Below are 19927 nucleotides of genomic sequence, written 5' to 3'. Positions count from 1 at the left end.
CAGCCCCTGGCCGCGCCCACATTTGCTAATCCCACCCCAATAACTTTCTTGCCCCCATGCCTAACTCTGCCCCTGACCCCCCCCAGGGGTGCAGGCACTGCTGCGGAAGCTGCAGTCCCTGGTGGAGGTGCCGGGGCGGCTGCGGCGGTGGGCAGCACCAGGGGCAGAGCCTGTGCGGGCCTTGCGCTGCCACGCCCGTGCCCGTGCTGTGCTCCGCCACTACCGCCACCTGCCCTCCTTCCGCGCCATCGAGGACGAGAGCCACGCCATCATGGCCGAGCTGGCCCAGCGCCTCCGCACGCGACTCCGGTGCGTTCACTCTGGAGCCTGTTGACAGCAGCTGTGGGAAATGGGGTTTTGGGGGATGTTTGCTCTGGAGCCTACTGATGCTCTGGAAACAGCCTTTGCGGGGTTCACTCTGGAGACTAATGATAGCCATTCTAGTAAACAGCCTTCTTGGAGGGGTGGTGGTGGTCATGGTATGTTAACTCTGAAGACTACTGGTAACAGCTGCAGGAGACAGTTTGTCAAGGGGTCGGGGGTGTCAGGTCTGGAGCCTAATGATAACAGCCCCCAAGAAACATCCTAGGGAGGGGGGCATTTACCCTGGAGCATATCAATAACAACCCCAGGAACCACGCCTCGTGCATAACATTCATAGAGGAAGGGGGATAATTCTGATCACTACTGAGAGCTTTTAAAAGGTTCCGCTACATGTTTTTTTTCTCATGTGTTTATGGTAAAGGGATAATTCTGGAACCTACTGAGGAGTTTTAGTGATTTTTCATTATTATTGTAAATGTTGGAACCTACTTTAGTGAGGTGAGAGTTATCTTTAGTGAGTTTTTGTATTACTGTAACCACTGTTAACTTTGGAACATGCTGATGCTATTAAGTATTTTTTTTCCCTTTTGTTTTTTGAATAATTACTGTTTACTCTGAAGCCTACTAATGACCTTTATTGCTTATTCCATTTTTTTGCTGTGCCACTGTTAACCCCGGAACCTGCCACCATCCCCAAGTAACCCCCTCATTTCCCCCACCCCCTCAGGGATGACACCTTGGACCCCAAGGAGCTCACCGAGTGCGTGGAGATGCTGTTGCAGCTGGAAGAGCCACCTGAGGAGCTGTGCGAGGAGTTCCTGAGCCACGCCGGCGCCCGCCTCGAGGCTGAGCTGGCGGCGCTGGAGGCTGAGCTGCACCCAGCTGACCCCTCTGGCGCCACCGCCGCCACGCCGCCCCCCGCCTCCGACATCCTTGACTTCGTTGACCGTGGAAGCTCTGCCTTTGTGGGCAACCTGTGCCTCCTCACGGCCTCATACCGCAGCCTCTTTGAGGGACGCCCAGGGGCTGGGGATGGCCGCCTGGAAGCCTTTGCCGCCACCCTCACTACCCGTTACTTTGAGCTGCTGGAGCGGCGCCTGGCGCTGGAGCGGGGCCTGGGCGACACCTCGCTGCTGGTGCGGGCGCTCGACCGCTTCCACCGCCGCCTTCGCGCCCTCCTTGAGCTGCTGCCTGCGGCCGGGGCCGAGGCAGGTGCCGCACTAGTGGCCCGGGCAGCGCGCGAGCGGGTGGATCGCTACCTGTGGGCACTGCAGACCTTCTTTCTGGGGTGCCTGGGTGACGTGCGCCAGGCGCTGGCCGCCCCCCGGCCCCCCGGCAAGGAGGGTCCCGGCCTGCCCGACCTGCTGGCCACGCTCGCCTCCTCCGTTCTTGGCCAGCTCAAGGCTGTCCTGGCCTACGTGCAGCTCTTCACTGCCAAGGATGTCGCCTTCGCCAGCCTGCCCTACTTCAAGGTGGGCTGTGGGGCGGCGTGGGGCGGTTTGGGCAGTTGCGTGGGGCATTTGGTGGGTCATTGGAGCAATCTGGGTTTGGCACAAGGAAGTTTGGGTGTTGCACAGGGCAGGTCGGGGCTTGCACAAGGCAGACTGGGGGGGTCACGGGCAATCTGGAGGTAGCACGGGGCAGTTTGAGGGTCACTGGGGCAGTTTGGAGATTGTACAGGGTAGTTTGTGGTTTTTCAGGGCTCCAGGGTGGTATTTTTGGGGTGTAACCCCCCATTTTTGGTCACAGGGGGAGTTCTGCGTGGAGGCAGTGCGCGAAGGGCTGGTTGTGGCCTTCGTGCGCTGGCTCTGCCGCACCGCCCGGGGCTTCGCCGATGGCCCAGCTGAGCGGGGGGCCCCCGCGGCACCCCCAGCCCTGCTGCTGCTCCTTGCCCGCCTCTGCCTTGACTATGAGGCCACCACCATCAGCTACATTCTCACTCTCACCGATGAACAGTTTCCTCCTCAGGTGAGCCCCCAAAACTTCCCCAGTTGGCCCCAAAATGGCCCTAAGGGGACCCTGAATGTCCCCAAGATGTCACAAAATGGCTCTGCATCCCTCTGTGTCCCAGCATCTATTCAGGACACAGTGGTGGGTACCGTGGTGTGTGTGGAGGTATGGGATCTTCCTTCTGTCTTTGTGTGCCCCCAGATGTCCCTGAGGGACCCCAAAATGTCCCCAAGTCCCTCCCTGTGCCCTGCTGTTGCCCCATGTCCATCCAGGATATGACCCTGGGGATGGCAGTGCACGTGGAGGCAGAAGGGTCCTTGCCTGTGCCAGTGTCTCCCAAATGTACCCAAGGGGCTTCTGTATGTCCCCAAGCCCCCCCAGATGCCCCAAGGATATGAGGATGGCAGCGATGCTGCTGCAGGTGGGGTGGCCTGAAGAGCATCCCATGTGTCCCCTGACGTCCCTGTGCCCCCAGGACATCAGATGGTAGAGGCATGGGAGGCATCCCCACATGTCCCATGTCCCTTGTATCCCCAGGCCACAGGGCCAGTGGAGATGGTGGGGACAACGCTGTGCGCAGAGGTGTCGGGTGGTATTCCTACACATCTCCACACGTCTTCATGTCCCTTGCACCTCCCAGGACACAGGCCCAGTGGTGACACCGGGACCGGCACTGTGTGCAGAGGCGCGGGGGGCGGCGCAACGGCTGCTCGACCACTACGTGCAGGTCCAGGGTGCCGCAGTGGCACAGATGCTTAGGAAGAGCGTGGAGACACGAGACTGGTTGGGCACCGTCGAGCCCCGCAACGTTCGTGCTGTCATGAAGCGCGTGGTCGAGGACATCACCGCCATCGATGTCCAGGTTGGGGCAACACCAGGAGCCCAGAGGGGCTGGGGATGGTCCTGAAGTCCCCCAGGGGGTCCCACGTGTCCCGGAGGGTCCATGGAGAGGCCCTGAGGTCCCCATAAGGTCCTCGAGGACTTTAGGAAGTCCCCAGAGGGCCTCTGCAGGGGTCCTTGAAGTCCCCGGTGGTTTCCAGATGTCCCAGAGGGTTCCTGGGAGAGTTGGGAGTCCCAGAGGGTCTTGGTGGCGGAGAGCTGAAGTCCGTGAAGGGTCAAGAGGAGATGCCCAAGATCCCCATGTGGTCCTTCAGGATCTTTGAGGGTCCCAGAAGGGTTTGGGAGGGTCACAGAGGATTTGAGGGATCCTGGCAGGGGCAGTGGGGGGGAAACGGTCCCAGAGGATATTTTGGGTGGATTCTGGGATACCAGCACTGAGAGGGTGCGGTGCCGCAGGTTGGGCAGCTCTTCGAGGAGGGGGTGCGGCGGGCGCAGAGCAGCGACTCGAGCCGGCGTGCCTTCTCCGTCTACAGCAGCTCACGGGCACCTGGGCGCTATGCCCCCAGCTACACCCCCAGGTCAGCCCTGTCACCCAGACACCTCTCGGCCACCCCCTGGGCCTTCTCTGGTCACCCCAGGGCCGCTGTGTCACCCCTGTGGTACCCACTGTGTCTTCCTCGTGACCCTCTTCAAGTCCCCAAACTGTCCCAATAATTTCTGATCCCCGTATGTCCCAACCATCCCCACGTTCCCCCTGACTGTCCCAGTATCCCCTGATGATCCCCAAGTGCCTTGCATCCCGCGATTGTCTTGTCTCTGTGTCTTTGACCATCCCCACGTTCCCTGACTGTCTCCACATCCACTGCCCATCCTCATGTTCCTGTCTTTGTGTCCCCAAACCGTCCCAATATCTCCTGACCATCCCTGCATCCTCTGACCATCTCGGTGTCCCCATCCCTGTGTCTCCTGACAGTCCCTCTGTCCCTGCCCCCACATCCCCTGGCTTTCTCAAATATGTGACTGGCCCCATGTCCCTGACTGTCCTGGTGTCACCATCCCCAGTGCCCCCATGGACACCCACCTGCTCAGCAACATCCAGAAGCTCTTCTCCGAACGCGTTGACATCTTCAGCCCTGTCGAGTTCAACAAGGTGAGGCCATGGGGACATCCCCATGTCCCCAAGGGCCCCCCTGGTCCCCATATCCCCAAGGGCCCCTAAACTGCCCACCTTCCCAGCTGTCACATGTCCCTGGTGTCCCCCATGACCCAGGTGTTGGGGCCCAGGGCATCCGCAGGAGCCAATGACCAGGACAAGGGTGTTCCCACTGTCCCCTGATGCTCCTTTGTCCTAGGTATTGGGACACAGGGGGTCCCTGCGGCTGATGATGAGGGCAGGTGTGTCCTTGTGTCCCTACTCTGGCTTGACTTGGGGCTTCCCTGTGTTCCCAACAGCCAGGCCAAGCGTGTCACCATCCCCCTGTGCCATGTGTCCTCTATGTCACACTGTCCCATGTGTCCAAGCTTGGGGGTGGCAGCCAGGACAAGGGTATCCCTCCTGTCACCCATATGCCCATTGCTGATGGGACTTGGGACCTCCCTGCGCTTGAAGAATCCAGGCCGATGGAGCCCCCATTCCCCTGTGACACATGTCCCCAGTGTCCCCACATCCCATGTGTCAGGACTGAGGGGATCCCTTGGGACTGGTGACCAGGATGAGAGCGTCCTAGGAGCTGATGGCCTGGAGAGGGGCGTCCCCAATGTCCCCACATGCCCATGCAGATGTGACTCAGGGGGGCCTTCTGGCCCCCCCTGTGCCACATGTCCCTGCTACCCCCATGTCCCAGGTATCAGTGCTGACTGGGATAATCAAGATCAGCCTAAAGACGCTGCTGGAGTGTGTGCGGCTGCGGACGTTGGGGCGCTTTGGGCTGCAGCAGGTGCAGGTGGACGGCCATTACCTGCAGCTCTACCTCTGGCGCTTTGCAGCTGACGAGCGGGTGGTCCAGGGGCTGCTGGATGAGGTGGCCGCCAGCGCTGCCCACCGCTGCCTCGATCCCGTCCCCATGGAGCACAGTGTCGTCGAGCTCATCTGCGAGCGCGGGTAGGACATGGGGGCACACAGGGGCATGGGTTGAGGTACAGGACGTGGCATCACGTAGTGGGGGGATGCAGGGACATGGGACAGCTGTGTCACCATGGGGCACAGCCAAGTGGGGACATCTCTGAGAGGGGGACATGTCTTAGGTCCCGTTATATATCTGGGGACAGACCTGTACCCTATGACTCCCCACATGTACATGGGGACATTGCATGTGTCCTCCCCCACATGGCAACACACAAGAACGTCCTATGCCCCCACACAGGGTCACCCCATGTCTCCCACCTCTAGCCCACATTGTCCCCCCAAACCAGTGACACCCTCAGTGTGTGCTGACACCCCGTGTTGTCCCTGCAGCCCCAGTGACATACCATGTCATACCCCACCTCGGTGACGTCCCCTCATGCCTGGGAACATGCTGGGGACAGCCCCTTTGTCACAGTTGGGGACAATAAATAAAGTATGTGTGAGCTGTGCTTTACGTCCCCTGTCTGTGTGTGGGGTGGGGATGGGGCACAACAGGGACAGATGCCTGTGTTCCTGGGGGGAGGCAGTGGGGGTATGTAGAATTGAAGAGGGGTCACCTAGATGCCTGGGTCCCTTGGCCACCTGTGTCCCCATGGGCCAGTGGGGAGGGGAGGCAGACCCGGCCCCTTGCACAAAAACCCTTCCTCTTCCCTCTGCTGCACCCTGTGTGCACCCAGTGCCTTGCACAAGCACCCAAGGAGCATCCATCCCCTCCCATGAGCAACCTGGAGGTACCTAGTGCCTTGTCCAGCCTTCACATGAGCAGCCAGTGCCCTCCCAGCCACCACTCATGAGCACCTCGCACGCGCCCAAGGCCTCACACAAGCAAGGGGGCTGCCTCTCTGCGCACCCCAGCTGGCTGCGGGACCTCAGCAGGGTCAGTGCTACTCGTGCAGCTCCTGCTCATCGCTGCCAGGCACTGCAAGGGGATCCTGGGGTGCCCGGGGGTGGGGGGGCACAGCAGCAGGGTCAGGGGCACAGGCAATGCCCTGGGTGTGTGGTTGGGGAAGGGCTGTGCTGGAGAAGCAGCCCTCTGAGCCCTGGCCCTGGCCAAACAGATTCCCCACCTCCGGGCTGGGATGAAGGGTGTCTGCAGGGGCCAGGGATAGCCAGCACAGCAGGGGTTTGTAAGGTGAATGAAGCCCCTCACCTGTCCCATGCAGGGATGAGACAGCAATGGACCAACAGCGATGAGAGACCGAGCATCCATAAGGGTCCCAAACCATAAGAGTCAAGGACCAAAAACCTTAGTGGGTACTAAACAAAGTGCTGGGTAATCCTTGGGGTCCTTAACTTAGAGGCACAAACCCCTGCAGCATGAAATGCTGGGGACGCTTACACTGGATGTGTAAATGCTTGCACACTACTGATAGAAGAATCAAACTTCTCATCGCTGTCCCAGCCCTCCCAGGGTGGCTTTGGAAAACTCACTTCATCTGTCTCTGGTGAAAAGCCTGGTCACCATGGACTCCCCAGACATCTTGGAGAGATGGACAGACAGACAGACCCTCCTGCTGGAAGAGATCAGGAGCATCTGAGGAGTGTTGCAGACACTGGGGTCCCTTGAATGGAGAAGCCTGAGCAACTGAAATGAGAGCTTTGCTCCCTCACTTCCCTCTAACATTAAGATCATGACACAGACCTCTTGGAAAAGCATCAAAAGATACAAAGCGCAAGCTGAGAATTCAACATTATTAACTCTCCAGCTCAGGTCAGGGATCTCCCATTGCCAGCAACTGTGGGCACAGCAACTGGCAGTTACAGCTCCTTCACAACATTTATTCACCCTGGAGTAAGGAAGGCCATTTTGGTATTGTTTGTTAAACAAGGTTGGAAACTGGAGGGTTGCCCCTGGCCAGCCGTTCGCTCCCTCCTTTCCCCCCCACAGCAGGATGGGGGAGGGAACTCGAAGGGCAAAAGCAAGAAGAATGTAAGGGTCGAGATAAAGACAGTTTAACAAGTGTGTGGAAAAAAAAAGGAAAACAAGTGATGCAACAGCATCCACCAACCACCTCTCAGCAGCAGATGGATACCCAGCCACCTTTGGGCAACAGCGGATGCCCAGCCACCTTCGGGCAACAGCTACCTTAGAAAGCCTCCCCCAGTCCCCGTTTTCTTGCTGAGCATGAGTGTTCAGACTTACTAAGAGACAACCTGTACTAAGAGTGATCAGACTTGCTTTCAGGGGAATGGGGGCAGATACGAATTGTGACATCACTGATTTCTGTGGCAGATCCAAAAATTAAAGTGAGGTATCCTGAGAGGCATATCATGTCTTCTTATGGGATTGTATTTCTTTTCATATTGCATTCTCGCTTTGCAGACTTGTATGATAATTGGAGACTATCTCTGGGTTTGGGATTAAGAGAGAAAGAAGAGCTGGCGAGTGCTTTTTGTTCAAATGCATTTATGCATGGTGGCAAAATTAGCTCTTTCTCTTAGAAGTATCCTCAGCTGGATGAGAAGGAAGGAGAAAGTAGAAGTAAATTGTTTTTACTTTTGATTTCAGAGAAGAAACATTTCATTTTGGTTCACAATAAAGCAGCAAGAACAACCACCATTTTTCATGTTCCTGGAACAGACAGAATAATGTTCAGTTCTGCTCATACGAAAAGAATTGCATCCTGCTTTTAATAAACAGGTTTATTGTTTGACTGAATCCTTGGTAGGACGAGAAGTACATGGACATACCCTTCACTTTTTCTGAGCTGGTGAACTCCTTGACCTCATTGGTCCAATGTTAAATTGCTTCTGTTAGTAGCAAGAGTGATAGGCCATATGGGCAGTATACTTAAATGGGATGCTTGTATATTGGCAATTGTATAATCTGCTCTTGTGCAGTTCCTGTAATCAGAGCAGTTTTTTTGTTAAAATAATTGGGCCAAACTGGCAGAGATCTGGATTCAGATAACATTATTTGTCTTCAGAAAGACCTGCTGTGATCCTTCAGCAGGACATCAGCATCCTGGACTTTCAATTGCTAATCTGTGCAAAAAAGGACTTTGCAGATTGCCTTTCTTGGTAAAACTGGCTCCCTGCAACCCCTTTTGTAAAGTATGCAAGTTCTCATGGGCCTGGCTGCCCCCTGCATGTGTCATGCACATCCCCTTCAGCTGGGATCATTCATCCTCTGTGACCAAAAGGTCGGTCCCGTTTGGTAATGTTAATGATCCAGGCCATTTGCTAGGACAAATTTCCTTCACGTTGTCCTTTGCAGTCACTTGAACAAGGCTTGGAAATGTCAGGCTATGCTCTGCCCATGGTGACAAACTACTCAGCCCCTGCTGTCGTCTGCCTTCAACCAAAAAGATTTTCCAACGTGCACAACGTTGTTCTTGTCAGGGTGGCTTCTGCACCTGTGCAGGAGCCTTCTGCAAGTTTTGGAAAGCAGCAAATGCTGGGTTTTGTCACTCACTGAACTTGGTCCTGTCTTTGAAAGACAAGGAGTGGTACTGACCGTCTGAGGCAGGTAGATCTAGGTCAGCCTCACTGCTCATTGTCTTCCTGTGAAGGTCAGTGTCACTGAGAATTAGCTAGCCTGGGATGGCTCTGCTTTTACATATATGTAGTGGCAGTTAAAAAATGTTCTGCTTCTGCTCTTTGGCACCTTTGTGGTGTCCTGGGGGTGGACCCCATGGCACAGGCACCATGGGCAAAAGCATGTGGCAGGGATGTGAGGTGGAAGAGATGGGCAATGGGTGAACACCTTTGTTGGCTCACTTTCCCATAGAGCAGTCTATACTCAAGATTACACATCAGTTCGTTCCAGAAAAAGGACATTACCCTTCCCTCAATCCTCACTGCATTTGTGAGTTCATGTAGAGTCAGTATACCTAGTAGGAGAGTGTGAAGCTGAAGAGAAGTGGTAGGAAAGCACCAAAGAAGATGTACAAGGAGCCATTTTCTTGTGTGTTTAGAAGGTACACTGTCCCTTCTGGTACTTTTCTCTCAGTCCCATCTGCAAAGGAGCAGCCAAGAGCTGTGGGGTGAGGTGCAATTGTGCTGTCTGCCCAGTTTTCCACTGGGAATCACTGGGCATCCAGCTTGCTTTCAGGTTTTTGCTGTAGTCAGTGCTGACACCGTGTGTGTGTGCCGCCTGGGGATGCTCGGAGCGCCATGAGAGTGGTCCAAAGTGAGCTGATGTTCAGCTCATGCTCAGTGAGTTTTGGATCCTTTGCTATCAGAACTACTGCATTTATTTTGAAAAATCGTCAACACTTGGAAAGTTGCTTTGGTTGAGGACGTGATTCCCTCAAGTCATTCAGAGTTAAATTGCTGACCCATGTGCATGTTTGTGCTGTGTCTGTGTGTGTTGTGGGTGAGTCACTATATATAATAATGCTGTTGTTTAGACTTTACCAAAACAAACAGCATCTTGTCCTAGCAGTAAGGAGAAAAAAAGACCTTTATTTATAAAAACAGATGACAGAAATAATTTTAAAACACTATTTGAATTTTATTTAGAACTTAGATGTTATCTCTAAAGAAATAAGATCTAAAATAGACTAGAAGGTGACAGAGTGTAATACTCAGCACAGAGAGTTTAGAAAAACAGCTGCCAGCGTCGTAGTTTTCTCCATTTTTTGTATTTGTTCTTTTCCCAGAGGCTTTGGATATGAGAAACTGGAAGTCATCAGGGAGTGTTATCAGCAGCTGGGTCAAATATTTTGCCAATTTAAGCCTCTGTCCGAACAAGTTTCTGAAACAGAAAGTCAGAGCAGTGAACGTAGCATGCCAAAATATACAACTGCAGAGAAAAGCCAGACTTACCTATGATACTTGAACGATATACTGAAGTTGTAACCTCTGGCAGAACTTATGTGAGGACAAAGGCTTAGTCTCGCACCTGCAGGTGCTCACCAGGTCAGTACATGTTGTGAGCTTATGTGTGAACACTAACAAAGAGCAAGTGTGTCACATATGCCAGAGTCTTTCTTGGTATTACCTAGAAGTTTTCTTTCATCTTGGCTCTGTTCCTAAAAACACACCTGCATGAAGCAGGTGCTTTTTCCACAGGGGAGGTAGCATCTCCATAAATTCTAGCCAGTAAGAAAAATTATGGTATTTGTTGCAGAGACCATCTTTTGTTTGTCAGTCTCTCAAAGCACTTGGAAGCTTTGTGCTGGTCTGCAACCAAACCTGAGTCCAAGGGATGCTTAAGTTAACGTATTTGGGTGCTCTAGGTCCAAAATCTGGCACAAGGCTGCACAGTTACATACATTTATAATAATAATAAAAGGAGTGAATTACCAGCAGGTTGACGAGGGCCTTTACATGCTCAGGAGAAAGCTCATCAATACATTCCTTTAATGCGGTCAAAGCAGCTCTAGTCAAGTCATCGACTTTATACTGAGAAATTGGTCCAGTGTACAGCTGTTCAGCAGAGCCTTCAAGAAGCGTCTGAAGAAAGCTAGGGACAATCTCATGAGCAGAGCCAGCTCCTGGAGTATGAAAGACAAAGTGGAGTGCAATGAATGAACCTTTCACTTGCTCAGATTCAGCTTCTTCTACCCTTTAACCCCCTCCACCCCAATAATGACATACAAATCACACTAAGTTTTTGCTGAGTGTGTTCTCAGCTCTGCAGGGCTTTTTTTGAAGCCTTCAGAGAAACGGGTTGCCACTGCAGGAGCTGCTCTGCTGCACAGGTCCCTTGGTGGAATCCCACCATTCAAGGATAAGCTTCTGCCTGCCTGGTCCTCAGCCTCTTCTCAGGCTTTGTGGGATTTTTTTCTCTTTTCCATGCACCTTTGCTTCCTTATGTTATTCCTTGTTTTTTAACCAGATATCAAAAACGATTCAGCTCCCCTCTCTGAATATGTTTGCGTATTCATCACCCAGGTTGTCTGTAATATTCAGTAATTACATTTTTTCTCCTGTCTCTGGAATTGTCAGCATTTTAGATGAAAGTAAACTGAAAATGTTTCTGCTCTCTTAATCTCTTTTCTTCAAGTCCAAATCTTGTCACCTTCTGATGTTGCTACCTACACAACTGCCTACAAAGGCTGATTTTTGAATTTACATATAACATGCTGTTCTTCCAAGACCTTGCTAGGTTCTCCAGGGCTACTCATGTGATCTGATCTCCTTTCCATATTCTCTTTGTATAAACTGTCTTGATTTATTCACTGAGCCTTGATTTAAAAAAAAATAATAATAAACATGTCTGCTAAGTTCTGTCCCTTCTAGTAAAATTCTGGTGTTTTTTCTCCTCTTTTATTGTCATGCCTGTTCTTAATTTATGAGATTTAATGTGAGTCACATTGATTAAAATCCATATGCTTTACCTGCTTTCATAAAATTATTAGGTTCTTCAACTGATGAGATAATTTAGACTGTCTTATCAGTGTACAGCATATTCCTTATCACTCTGCTGTTTCTCTTCCTCTAATTGCACATAACTGTGTTTTTGGTTAATAACCTCAGAGGAATTAACCAAGCTGTGAGTTCACCACCACCCCCTCAACATGTTGAATTACATTGCCTTTGTTTTCACCTTCCAAGTTTACTTCTTTCCCTATATTTATTTTCTGTTTTCTGACACTTTGGCATCGATGTTGCCTCAGATTAGGCACCTTTGTGGGCTCAAGGAGCCAAGCCTAGAGGTAAAGTTAGGTAATGGTAGTAGTTACCCATCATTAAATAACAGAGTAATGTTGGGTTCATTTTGCTTAAGGTTGAGTTGCCACATCTGCTGTAGTCCCTGGAAGCAGCAGGACATATCATTTAATCTAGTGTAGGTGTTTGTGCTGCGATGAGGTCACCAACTCCAGCCCAATCCATGAATTCAAAGGAGACCCAGGGTGAGTACTTGAACACCAGCCATCAAATTGCAGAGATGAAATTTAGTCAGATGAACCCTACTGTACATATCCAAGTGAAAAAAATCTCAGAGACCTTACACAAGCTGCTGTGATTAGTATTTTCTTGGAGGCCAGGTACCTAAATTTCCCTGTCATCACTATAAGTCTTCAGTGGGAATCAAAGGGACATCATTTCTGCCAGCAGGGACACAGCATGCTTTCTCTGCAAATTTTAAATGAGGCATCAAGATGCCTTTCAGTTGCTTCCTAGAGTAGTTTTCACCAGGTGTTTTAATGGTACTCTGAATAGTTTGAATACTTTGTGCAGAAGTTCAGTAAGTTCAAGGTTATAAAAAAAAAAAAAAAAAAAATCCTATTTTTTTAATTCGTGAAACTTACCAAGGGAGCTGCAGAGCACCACGGTGATGAGCAGAGTAACAGTCAGCTTCATAGCAGAGAGTGCCATTTTCTGCATGTTGTGTATTAAGCTGTGAAGGCCAGTGACCGTCCTTTGCAACTGAACACAAAAGACCTGGGATATATATCTGTGGGGAATTATGCAATGCGATGGAAGGAATGGGCCCAACAGGTCATGCAGCTGTACTAAAATTGGATCCAGGTCATACTTGTTTATGAAGTGGACAGATGAAAAATGTGGGTGACCTCTGCTTTCATCAACTGCTGTCATTGGACCTGGAACAGTGAACATGGTGCTTTGTTAGTGAGAGTTCGTGCTGACATTATGTGTGGGATGTATGGGTTTTGAAGCTCAGCACGAGGAGTGAGATTGCTCTGTCCCTGTAAGATGCAGAGCTCCAAAATCAGCAGCCAATAAACTGCATCAAGCCATTTTATCCAAAGCACTTTCAAGCTCATTTATTCCAGGCTTCTGATGTGATTTCATGCAGAACTGCTGCCACTTCTCTTGCATAATTATTCTTCTATTGTTTTTCCTGCTTCTCTTCTGTAATTCCAGTTCTGCAGGGTCTAATGTCTTTATAAGCATCATGATCTGTGACCCAGAAATATATATATAAAAGATATAGAGATATATATAAAAAAGATATATCTATATAAAAGAGTAGACTGATGCGTGAATGAAATAACCACACATTAAAGAAGAACATCTTTAACAGCTGCTTCTGTAGAGCTTTTCAGCTGCTCTTAGCCAAGTGTGCATTGTTGAGGCATGGAGAAATTGCCTCCAATAAACTCTGAACTGGCAGCTGAATCAGATATGTTGATAATCTTTGGAATAATATCACAGTGTCACTCCTGAACTTAAAAAAAGTGAAGCACATTTTTAAGGTCAAAATTAATGGACTGTTGGCCAGCTGAAGCAACGTTCAGCACAGATGGCTAATTCTTGAGTTACAGACCTAATTCTGCTAGCTGGCAGCCAGGAAGGATTGGTAGCCTCCTTATCTTTTCCTCCCATGTGGGGAAAGCTCAACCAATTTTCATTCAGCCCTGTGCTACACATGACTGGAAGGGCTCCTGGTGCACGTGTGGACCCCACTAGAGCCCAAAGGTGGATGGGGTAAGGAGGTTGGGAGAGTGAAGATCAGATCCATGGATGTTCCCACTAAGATGTGAGCTATTACTGACTATATAGTGCTGTATTCTGCTAACCTACTAAAATCTAAAATTACCCTGGCAGAAGGGAAGCAGTAATGGCAGTGTATGTCTTGGAAAAAAAATGAGATAGGAGAACGGAAGGGTCTTTCTGTGGACATGGGGTATCCTCCCTTCTGACTCCTCCTCTAGGAAAGAAGGGAGCCTCCCCTGGAAATGTCAGGAGATGCTTTCTGCAAAAGAAAGTGCTCTGCATGATTAACACATTGGGGGGTGGGGGGAACATGTCATGATCAATACTTCCTGTGGCTAGGATTTCATTTTTTGGCTCTCAGGTAATAGGAAATGCTGCACACTCAGCATATCCCTTCTGTGAGAAAGAAAGAGGCAGTAGATTTTACAGGGCCACATCTTCAGCTGAAAAAATAGTGTATTGCAGTAAATAAAAGGAGGAGAGGGGGGCTTTTTTTGAATGATTCAGCTATCACACATACAAGCTACGACCATAAAATGATATGACCATGGTATTGCGAAGACTAAAAATTTTCCCCTATCTTCTTACCCCCCAAGCATAAGAAAAGTGTGCTTTATCTCTGAGATCTTACATAGTCCATGTGCAACCAACAGCATTTGAAAGAAACACTTATTTTCCTGCTATACTACCTGATCCCTTTTAGTATCTGTGCTGAATAGGTCTTCTGAGATCTCCCTCTTGGATTTGTCTGCGTAGTCTTGAGTAACTTTACATCTCAGGTTGTTCTTTTGTCATTCATTACCCCTGATTCTATGATTCTATGATTTTTAGCAGAAGGTTTCAAAGTCTGTCAGCATTCAAGTAAAACGTGATGAAGTAGTGGGGGCCCTGAAAGATAACAGGTCCACCACTTCCCTCTTAAAATGTTATGTGGTTGTGGAGGGGTGTTCAGAGCCTCAAGGGATTGTTGGACGATATAGTTTATTTTTAGATGGGTGTGAAGAACTACCTAAACTGTGAATACCTGGTGACCTTCATATAGGACTGTAAAAATATATTATTTTAATCTTTTTATGATGTGAAGTTCATTGTCCAGGTGACTACAGTACTGAAATATGAAATTATAACATAAAACTCCTTCCTGAAAATGTTCTCATTAGTTTTTCATGCCATTTTTGGGACAGGTTGGCAGTTAAGGGCTTCAAGTTGTAAAGTGGCTTAAAGTGCATTACCAAAGTCTTGAGAGTCATTCTCCAGGTGGGTTTTCCCTCTCCTGAGATTTGGTGGGAGGCTATTCCCTAAACATGACCTGGCCACAAAGGAAAAGCACAGAGGAGTGCTTGAATTCCCTTGGGTTGATAGTTAATGCACACAAAGAGATAGATACAGCGTGGATGTCTCAGGAGCTGGAATCAAAGCACCATGGACTGTAAGAAAATGTGGTGGCCATGGGAGCTAGCAAATAAGCAGTACCTGCAGGATGTACTAAATTTAGGGACCGGTCCTATGATTTGGACAAACGTGATCATCTGTTGCTTACCTGGACTTCAGGTATGAAGCATTGGGTGCTGGAGACTTCTTCACTGTCCTTGCTTAGATGCTTAGCTCAGAAGGGGTTTGTAAATACTGCTTTTGTACTCTTCCCCTCAGTGCTGGGTCTATTTGCTTAGGGTTATTTTTCCAGTTTAAATCAGGACACCAGGGGTTTCTCTATTTTGTGCTCCAACATGTCTATATGGCAGTCAGAAATTCTTAGGGTACAGAAAAGCTCCTTCACCAGTTTTTTAGGATGTCCACAGAAACAAGCGAGCTAAGTGCCATTTGGGGCAGGCTGTGTACTGTGTGTTCTGGATAATACACTAAAGCATTTCTCTGCAGCACAAGTGGAAGCCACACAGTCCTCAAGATGTTTTTATTTGTTGTATGCATGAAAATTCTTGGCAGAGAATTCCAGAGAAGGGGAAATGGGTTTCATTTTCCTATTTGCCTAAAAAATTGATTCTTTTTAGCTAGGAGCAAGCTGTGATGTTTAGCAAGCAGAGCCTGGCAGCAACCATCAGACTGCGTATGGCAGGACCACAGGAGAGACGCAAGAACTGTGCTGGGAGCTCCAGGGGATCTTATTAGCCACTTGGCTTCAATGCTCTTGCTTATTCATCATGCTTTAAAAGAAAGAAGTGTTTGACTGTTGAAATAATAAACATGGTCTCAGAAGGCATCTGTGGTACCCTCGTACCTCTGGCTTTGCTCCCCTCACAGCATCACTGCTGGAGGCAGCCTGAGCAGGGATGCTGCACTGCAACAACCCCCCCACCCAGCCAAGTTCTTGATTTCATTTCACTTCAGAGATCTGGCCACCTGAAAGCAAAATGACAAAAGAGTGTTGCAGGATTCCCAGGACACAGGCTAAGTCAGTGCTTTGTATTGTGGCTGTTCAGTTTCTAAGCTGCAAGTTTAAGGAATTCAGTTTGAAAAGCTCCAGGGAGGTTTCACCACCAGCTGTCCTGGCAGGAGCTTGTCCTGGTGTTTGCATCCCTGGAGCTGATCCCACTGGGAGTGAACAGGGGTGCCCTTGAAAATGAGGGGTTTTTTTCATGTTCTTCTGGTTTTAAAACAAAGAATGTATATAATTTTATTTTAAAAGAGTGTGAATTTCAGATTTGCATCAATTAGTGACAAGCAGCTTAACAAGGTCTGTGATGAATGGGAGGGGAGTACATCCTTTCATGGCATATGCATCCTATTATTATCTTCATGCTGGAACTATGACACTAAACACCTCCTTCCCATTACAGGGACACATCAGTGCTGTGGGGTGATGGCACTGCACTCAGCCCACGTGGTTTTCTTGCTCTGAATATGTTCTTATTCTGAGCATAGGCAGTTCGCTGGGCACAGGCTGCCCAGAGAGCTTTTGGAGTCTCCTTCCTTGGAGATACTCCTCATGTTACCAACAATGCTCTCTCATACTACAAATGATCTAAGAGAAGAGAGTGCTTTGCATTGCTTTGTAAAAATCCATCACATTTTTCTTTGAGAATGATTTCTGTTTTCTCTTCATTGTGCATAACAATATAATTGAATGACAACTGCAGTGGTATTGAACTTGTTCACCTCGTAACTATAGATGTTAATGCATATATGTTTCAGCAACTGCTTGTCTTGCGAGTTAGACAGCTGGTAAGGATGATCTCAGAACAAATTATCAAATCCTACATTTTAATAAGATTAACGAACAAAGACAATTATTTGCTTTATCATATTGTGATAAGAAACCTAAATTATTTTGAAACAGAGTACCTGAAAATACAGTATCTTAGTGAACATGGAGCTGAAAATTCATTGTTAGCATGGCAAAAAAAGATGGCTTTTTTGCATACAGTCTAGCACTTTTTTTTTTTTTTTTTGTGGCAGATATTGTTTAGTCTGAAAAAAAGCTCAAGATTCGCTGTGCAGCTTTGGGAAAAGTGATGGAAGTATATAAAGAGCTTGCTTACTGCTTCATTGCTATGACTGGAGCCAAGTAACAGGTCCGAGCTGCTTGCGAGTGAATCAGATACTGCAGGCTGGATGCAATAAAAGATTCCCCGCATCTCTACACTGTATGTGACAGCATCTGTTTCATGACACATTCATGCATGTTAAACAGGGACTGGAGCATATCAGGAACATGCTCACATCTTTATGGCTGGTGTCTGCTCTTTTCGGAAGCTGATCTGTAAGGTCCTAAAGTGGCAAGAAGCTGAGCACATCTGAACTTGTTGAATTGAGAGGAAAGAGATGGTGGAAGCACTAGCAAAACCCCAGGCTGGTCCTGTGTCTTGTTAGGAAAGAAAAGACGATTTGGGTGGGTTTTCAGGAAATACTGAGAGAACATGAGGAAGCAAAGATCTAATACTAAAGTAAAGATCTAATCAAGCCAGCTGGGACTGTTCAGCCTGGAGAAGGCTCCAGGGGGATCTTTCACAACGTATCTCAATACCTGAAGGGAGGGTGCAAAGAAGATGGAGCCAAGCTCTTTTCAGGGATGCCCAGTGACAACGGGCACAAACAGAAACACAGGGGGTTCCCTCTGAGCATCGGAAAACTCTTTTTCACTGTGAGGGTGACCGAGCACTGGCACAGGTTGCCCAGAGAGCTTTTGGAGTCTCCTTCCTTGGACATATTCAGAAGCTGCCTGGCTGTGGTCCTGGGCAATGGTTCTAGTGGCCCTGCTTGAGCAGGGAGAGTTGGGCCAGCCAACATCCAGAGGTCCCTTCCCACCTCAACCAGTCTGTGTTTCCATGAACTATTCTTGTGCCAGGTGTGTAAATGCCGAGTGCTTCTGTTCCTGAAGGGCTCAGTGCTCTCAAAATGGGAAACTGCAAAAAATCAGCTGTCCTATTCCCCATTAGCCCCCAAAAAGAAGAAAACTCCCCCTAAAAGATGTATTTGGATGAAAATAAGCTTCTAGAGTCCCTGAAAAGACCTGTGATGGCCCTGGGGGCAAGAAATAGTATTTGGAAATATGTATCCCTTGGCAAGGACTGCTAATCTGGATTTTCATTGTAAGCTACTTAATGTCATTTGGGGATTTGTCTAAAAGTGTGTTTTTCTTGTTTTCCTACTGCTGGCAATATTGTCAGCAATCAGGTCACTAGAATCCATCGTAACTGATAATAATATTTTCAGGCTAATCCCTGAACAATCAAAAAATAAAGTGTGGGTCCACACTTTACTGGAAAGACCCCTGTGTACTTTGGAGCGTGTCCCATAGCGTGCCAGCTCAGGGAAAGCTGGTGTCTCTCCCTGCGTGCACAGAGGAGGTGACAGATCGGGGACCGTGAGAAGGGGAGGATGTGAAAATGATAGGATTTAGCATCTGTTTCATCATACAGCCTTTCCTCTGACCCAGCAAAGCCCTTTTAAAGACAGCGGGGTTTTCTTGCCTGAGTAACATTGCAGCCATACCACTTACTCGCTTCTTGGCCACTGCTGAAGTCTGTCCAGTGCCACTCCAGGCCAATGTCACATTCCCCAGGGGGTATCCTGTCTGGGACATGCGGGCTCTGCTGCTCTCTGTGCAAGGGAGAAGGGGATGATGATAGCTAAGAGAAAGGCTTGGCAGGGCTATAAATCATGAGCAGCACCTTGTGCTGTTTTGACATTCCTGTAGCCTTGGTTTTAGTCTTTCCACCATGAATAAGTCTTGAGATTTAGTAAGGATGGATCTCTTGGGATACACATGATGCCTTCACATCTACCTGCCAGCTTCTCCACCATCTATCCGTTTCCCTTCCCTACTCGCAAAGCCATTGTGCTGGTCATTCCAACTCCACTACATCCATTTGCAGGTGGTGTCGATGCTGCCAGATCTCATTTCTGAATCAGGGATGACTTGGAGAGTTTAGTAATGGCTCTCCTTCTATGTCTGGTAGAAAGAGGGGGCAGCATGAAAGGATTATGGCTGGATCCAACCGAGAGTTATTTTCACATATTCCTAGTGTTAAGACACAGATAAGTTTTAACAAATTTGCTGTTGAAAACACTGTGGTTCATGAAAGTAGGTGATGAATGATACTTTGTTGGGTTGTGTCTCTTGGCTGGTGCAGGTTGGATAATCTAGAAAGCAGCAGATAAAAATCTTAATGGCTTAATTCTCTTTTATAATCCAAACATTGGAAAGATCTATTAGCTTGTCTTACAGCAGATCAGTACAGGAGTGAATTTGCTTGTGCACAGTGACTTCTGCAGCTACTCTTTGTGGGTTTTCCTTTCTTGTCTTTAGGGTGCTAGGGCAAAGATTAATAGGAGAGTTTGTGTCAGGTGGTTGGGCCAAGTCCTGATTTCTGCAGTGCTCTCACACCTCAGGGCTAAGCCAGCAGCATGGATTGGAGAAAATGCAGTGTGAGACCCTCCGTCAACACATCTCTAGGGCATTTATTTTCATTTCTAGGAATCCTTCCTGCTTCTACTTTGTGGAAGGGACCCTGTAAATAAAGCTGTTGTGTTTCAGTGACAACATTGAAGAGGTCAGGAGAGGGGCACAGCTCCAAACTTAGCCAGGTAAGCAGTTCATTTTCATGACGGTGAGGCCAGTCAGAGCAGAGCCAAGCCACGAGGCACTTATTTCCACATTCTCTGTGGTTCCAGAACCACCTAACCTAGGGAAGGGAAAGCATACATGCACATACCACTCCTTCTCCCCCAGCCCCAAGGAGTAGTTCTGGCAGCGTTGCCTATGTGGATCTCACTTTGTACCAAACAAACATTAGGCTAAACTTAATTTCATTTTCCTTTTATTTCTTATTTTGTTTCCAGGTGTATGCAACTTTTACTCTTTTGCAACCATTTTGC

At 48.8% G+C, this 19927-nt stretch overlaps 1 protein-coding gene across 3 annotated transcripts in view; it reads left to right on the top strand.

Annotated features, from left to right (window-relative positions):
* Positions 1-7236, top strand: part of VPS51 (vacuolar protein sorting 51 homolog (S. cerevisiae)) — an 8873-nt gene extending 1637 nt beyond the window's left edge. Inside the window, exons 4-11 of one of the 3 annotated variants that reach the window (XM_010568036.1) lie at positions 87-309; positions 1052-1796; positions 2074-2292; positions 2915-3136; positions 3571-3692; positions 4177-4264; positions 4959-5215; positions 6642-7236. In XM_010568036.1, coding sequence (XP_010566338.1) covers positions 87-309; positions 1052-1796; positions 2074-2292; positions 2915-3136; positions 3571-3692; positions 4177-4264; positions 4959-5215; positions 6642-6777 — 2012 coding nt within the window. In that variant the 3' untranslated portion in view covers positions 6778-7236. Of the gene's footprint in view, positions 1-86; positions 310-1051; positions 1797-2073; positions 2293-2914; positions 3137-3570; positions 3693-4087; positions 4265-4958; positions 5505-6641 lie in introns of those variants that run through there. The other 2 variants (XM_010568038.1, XM_010568037.1) reach the window with 2 other exon arrangements.
* The last annotated feature ends 12691 nt before the right edge of the window (positions 7237-19927 follow it).

This window comes from Haliaeetus leucocephalus, unplaced genomic scaffold, assembly GCF_000737465.1.
Source record: "Haliaeetus leucocephalus isolate CR32 unplaced genomic scaffold, Haliaeetus_leucocephalus-4.0 Scaffold236, whole genome shotgun sequence".
NCBI classification, from domain to species: Eukaryota; Metazoa; Chordata; class Aves; order Accipitriformes; family Accipitridae; genus Haliaeetus; species Haliaeetus leucocephalus.
Note: the sequence above shows the minus strand (reverse complement) of the source record. Positions and strands in the feature narration are given on the sequence as shown.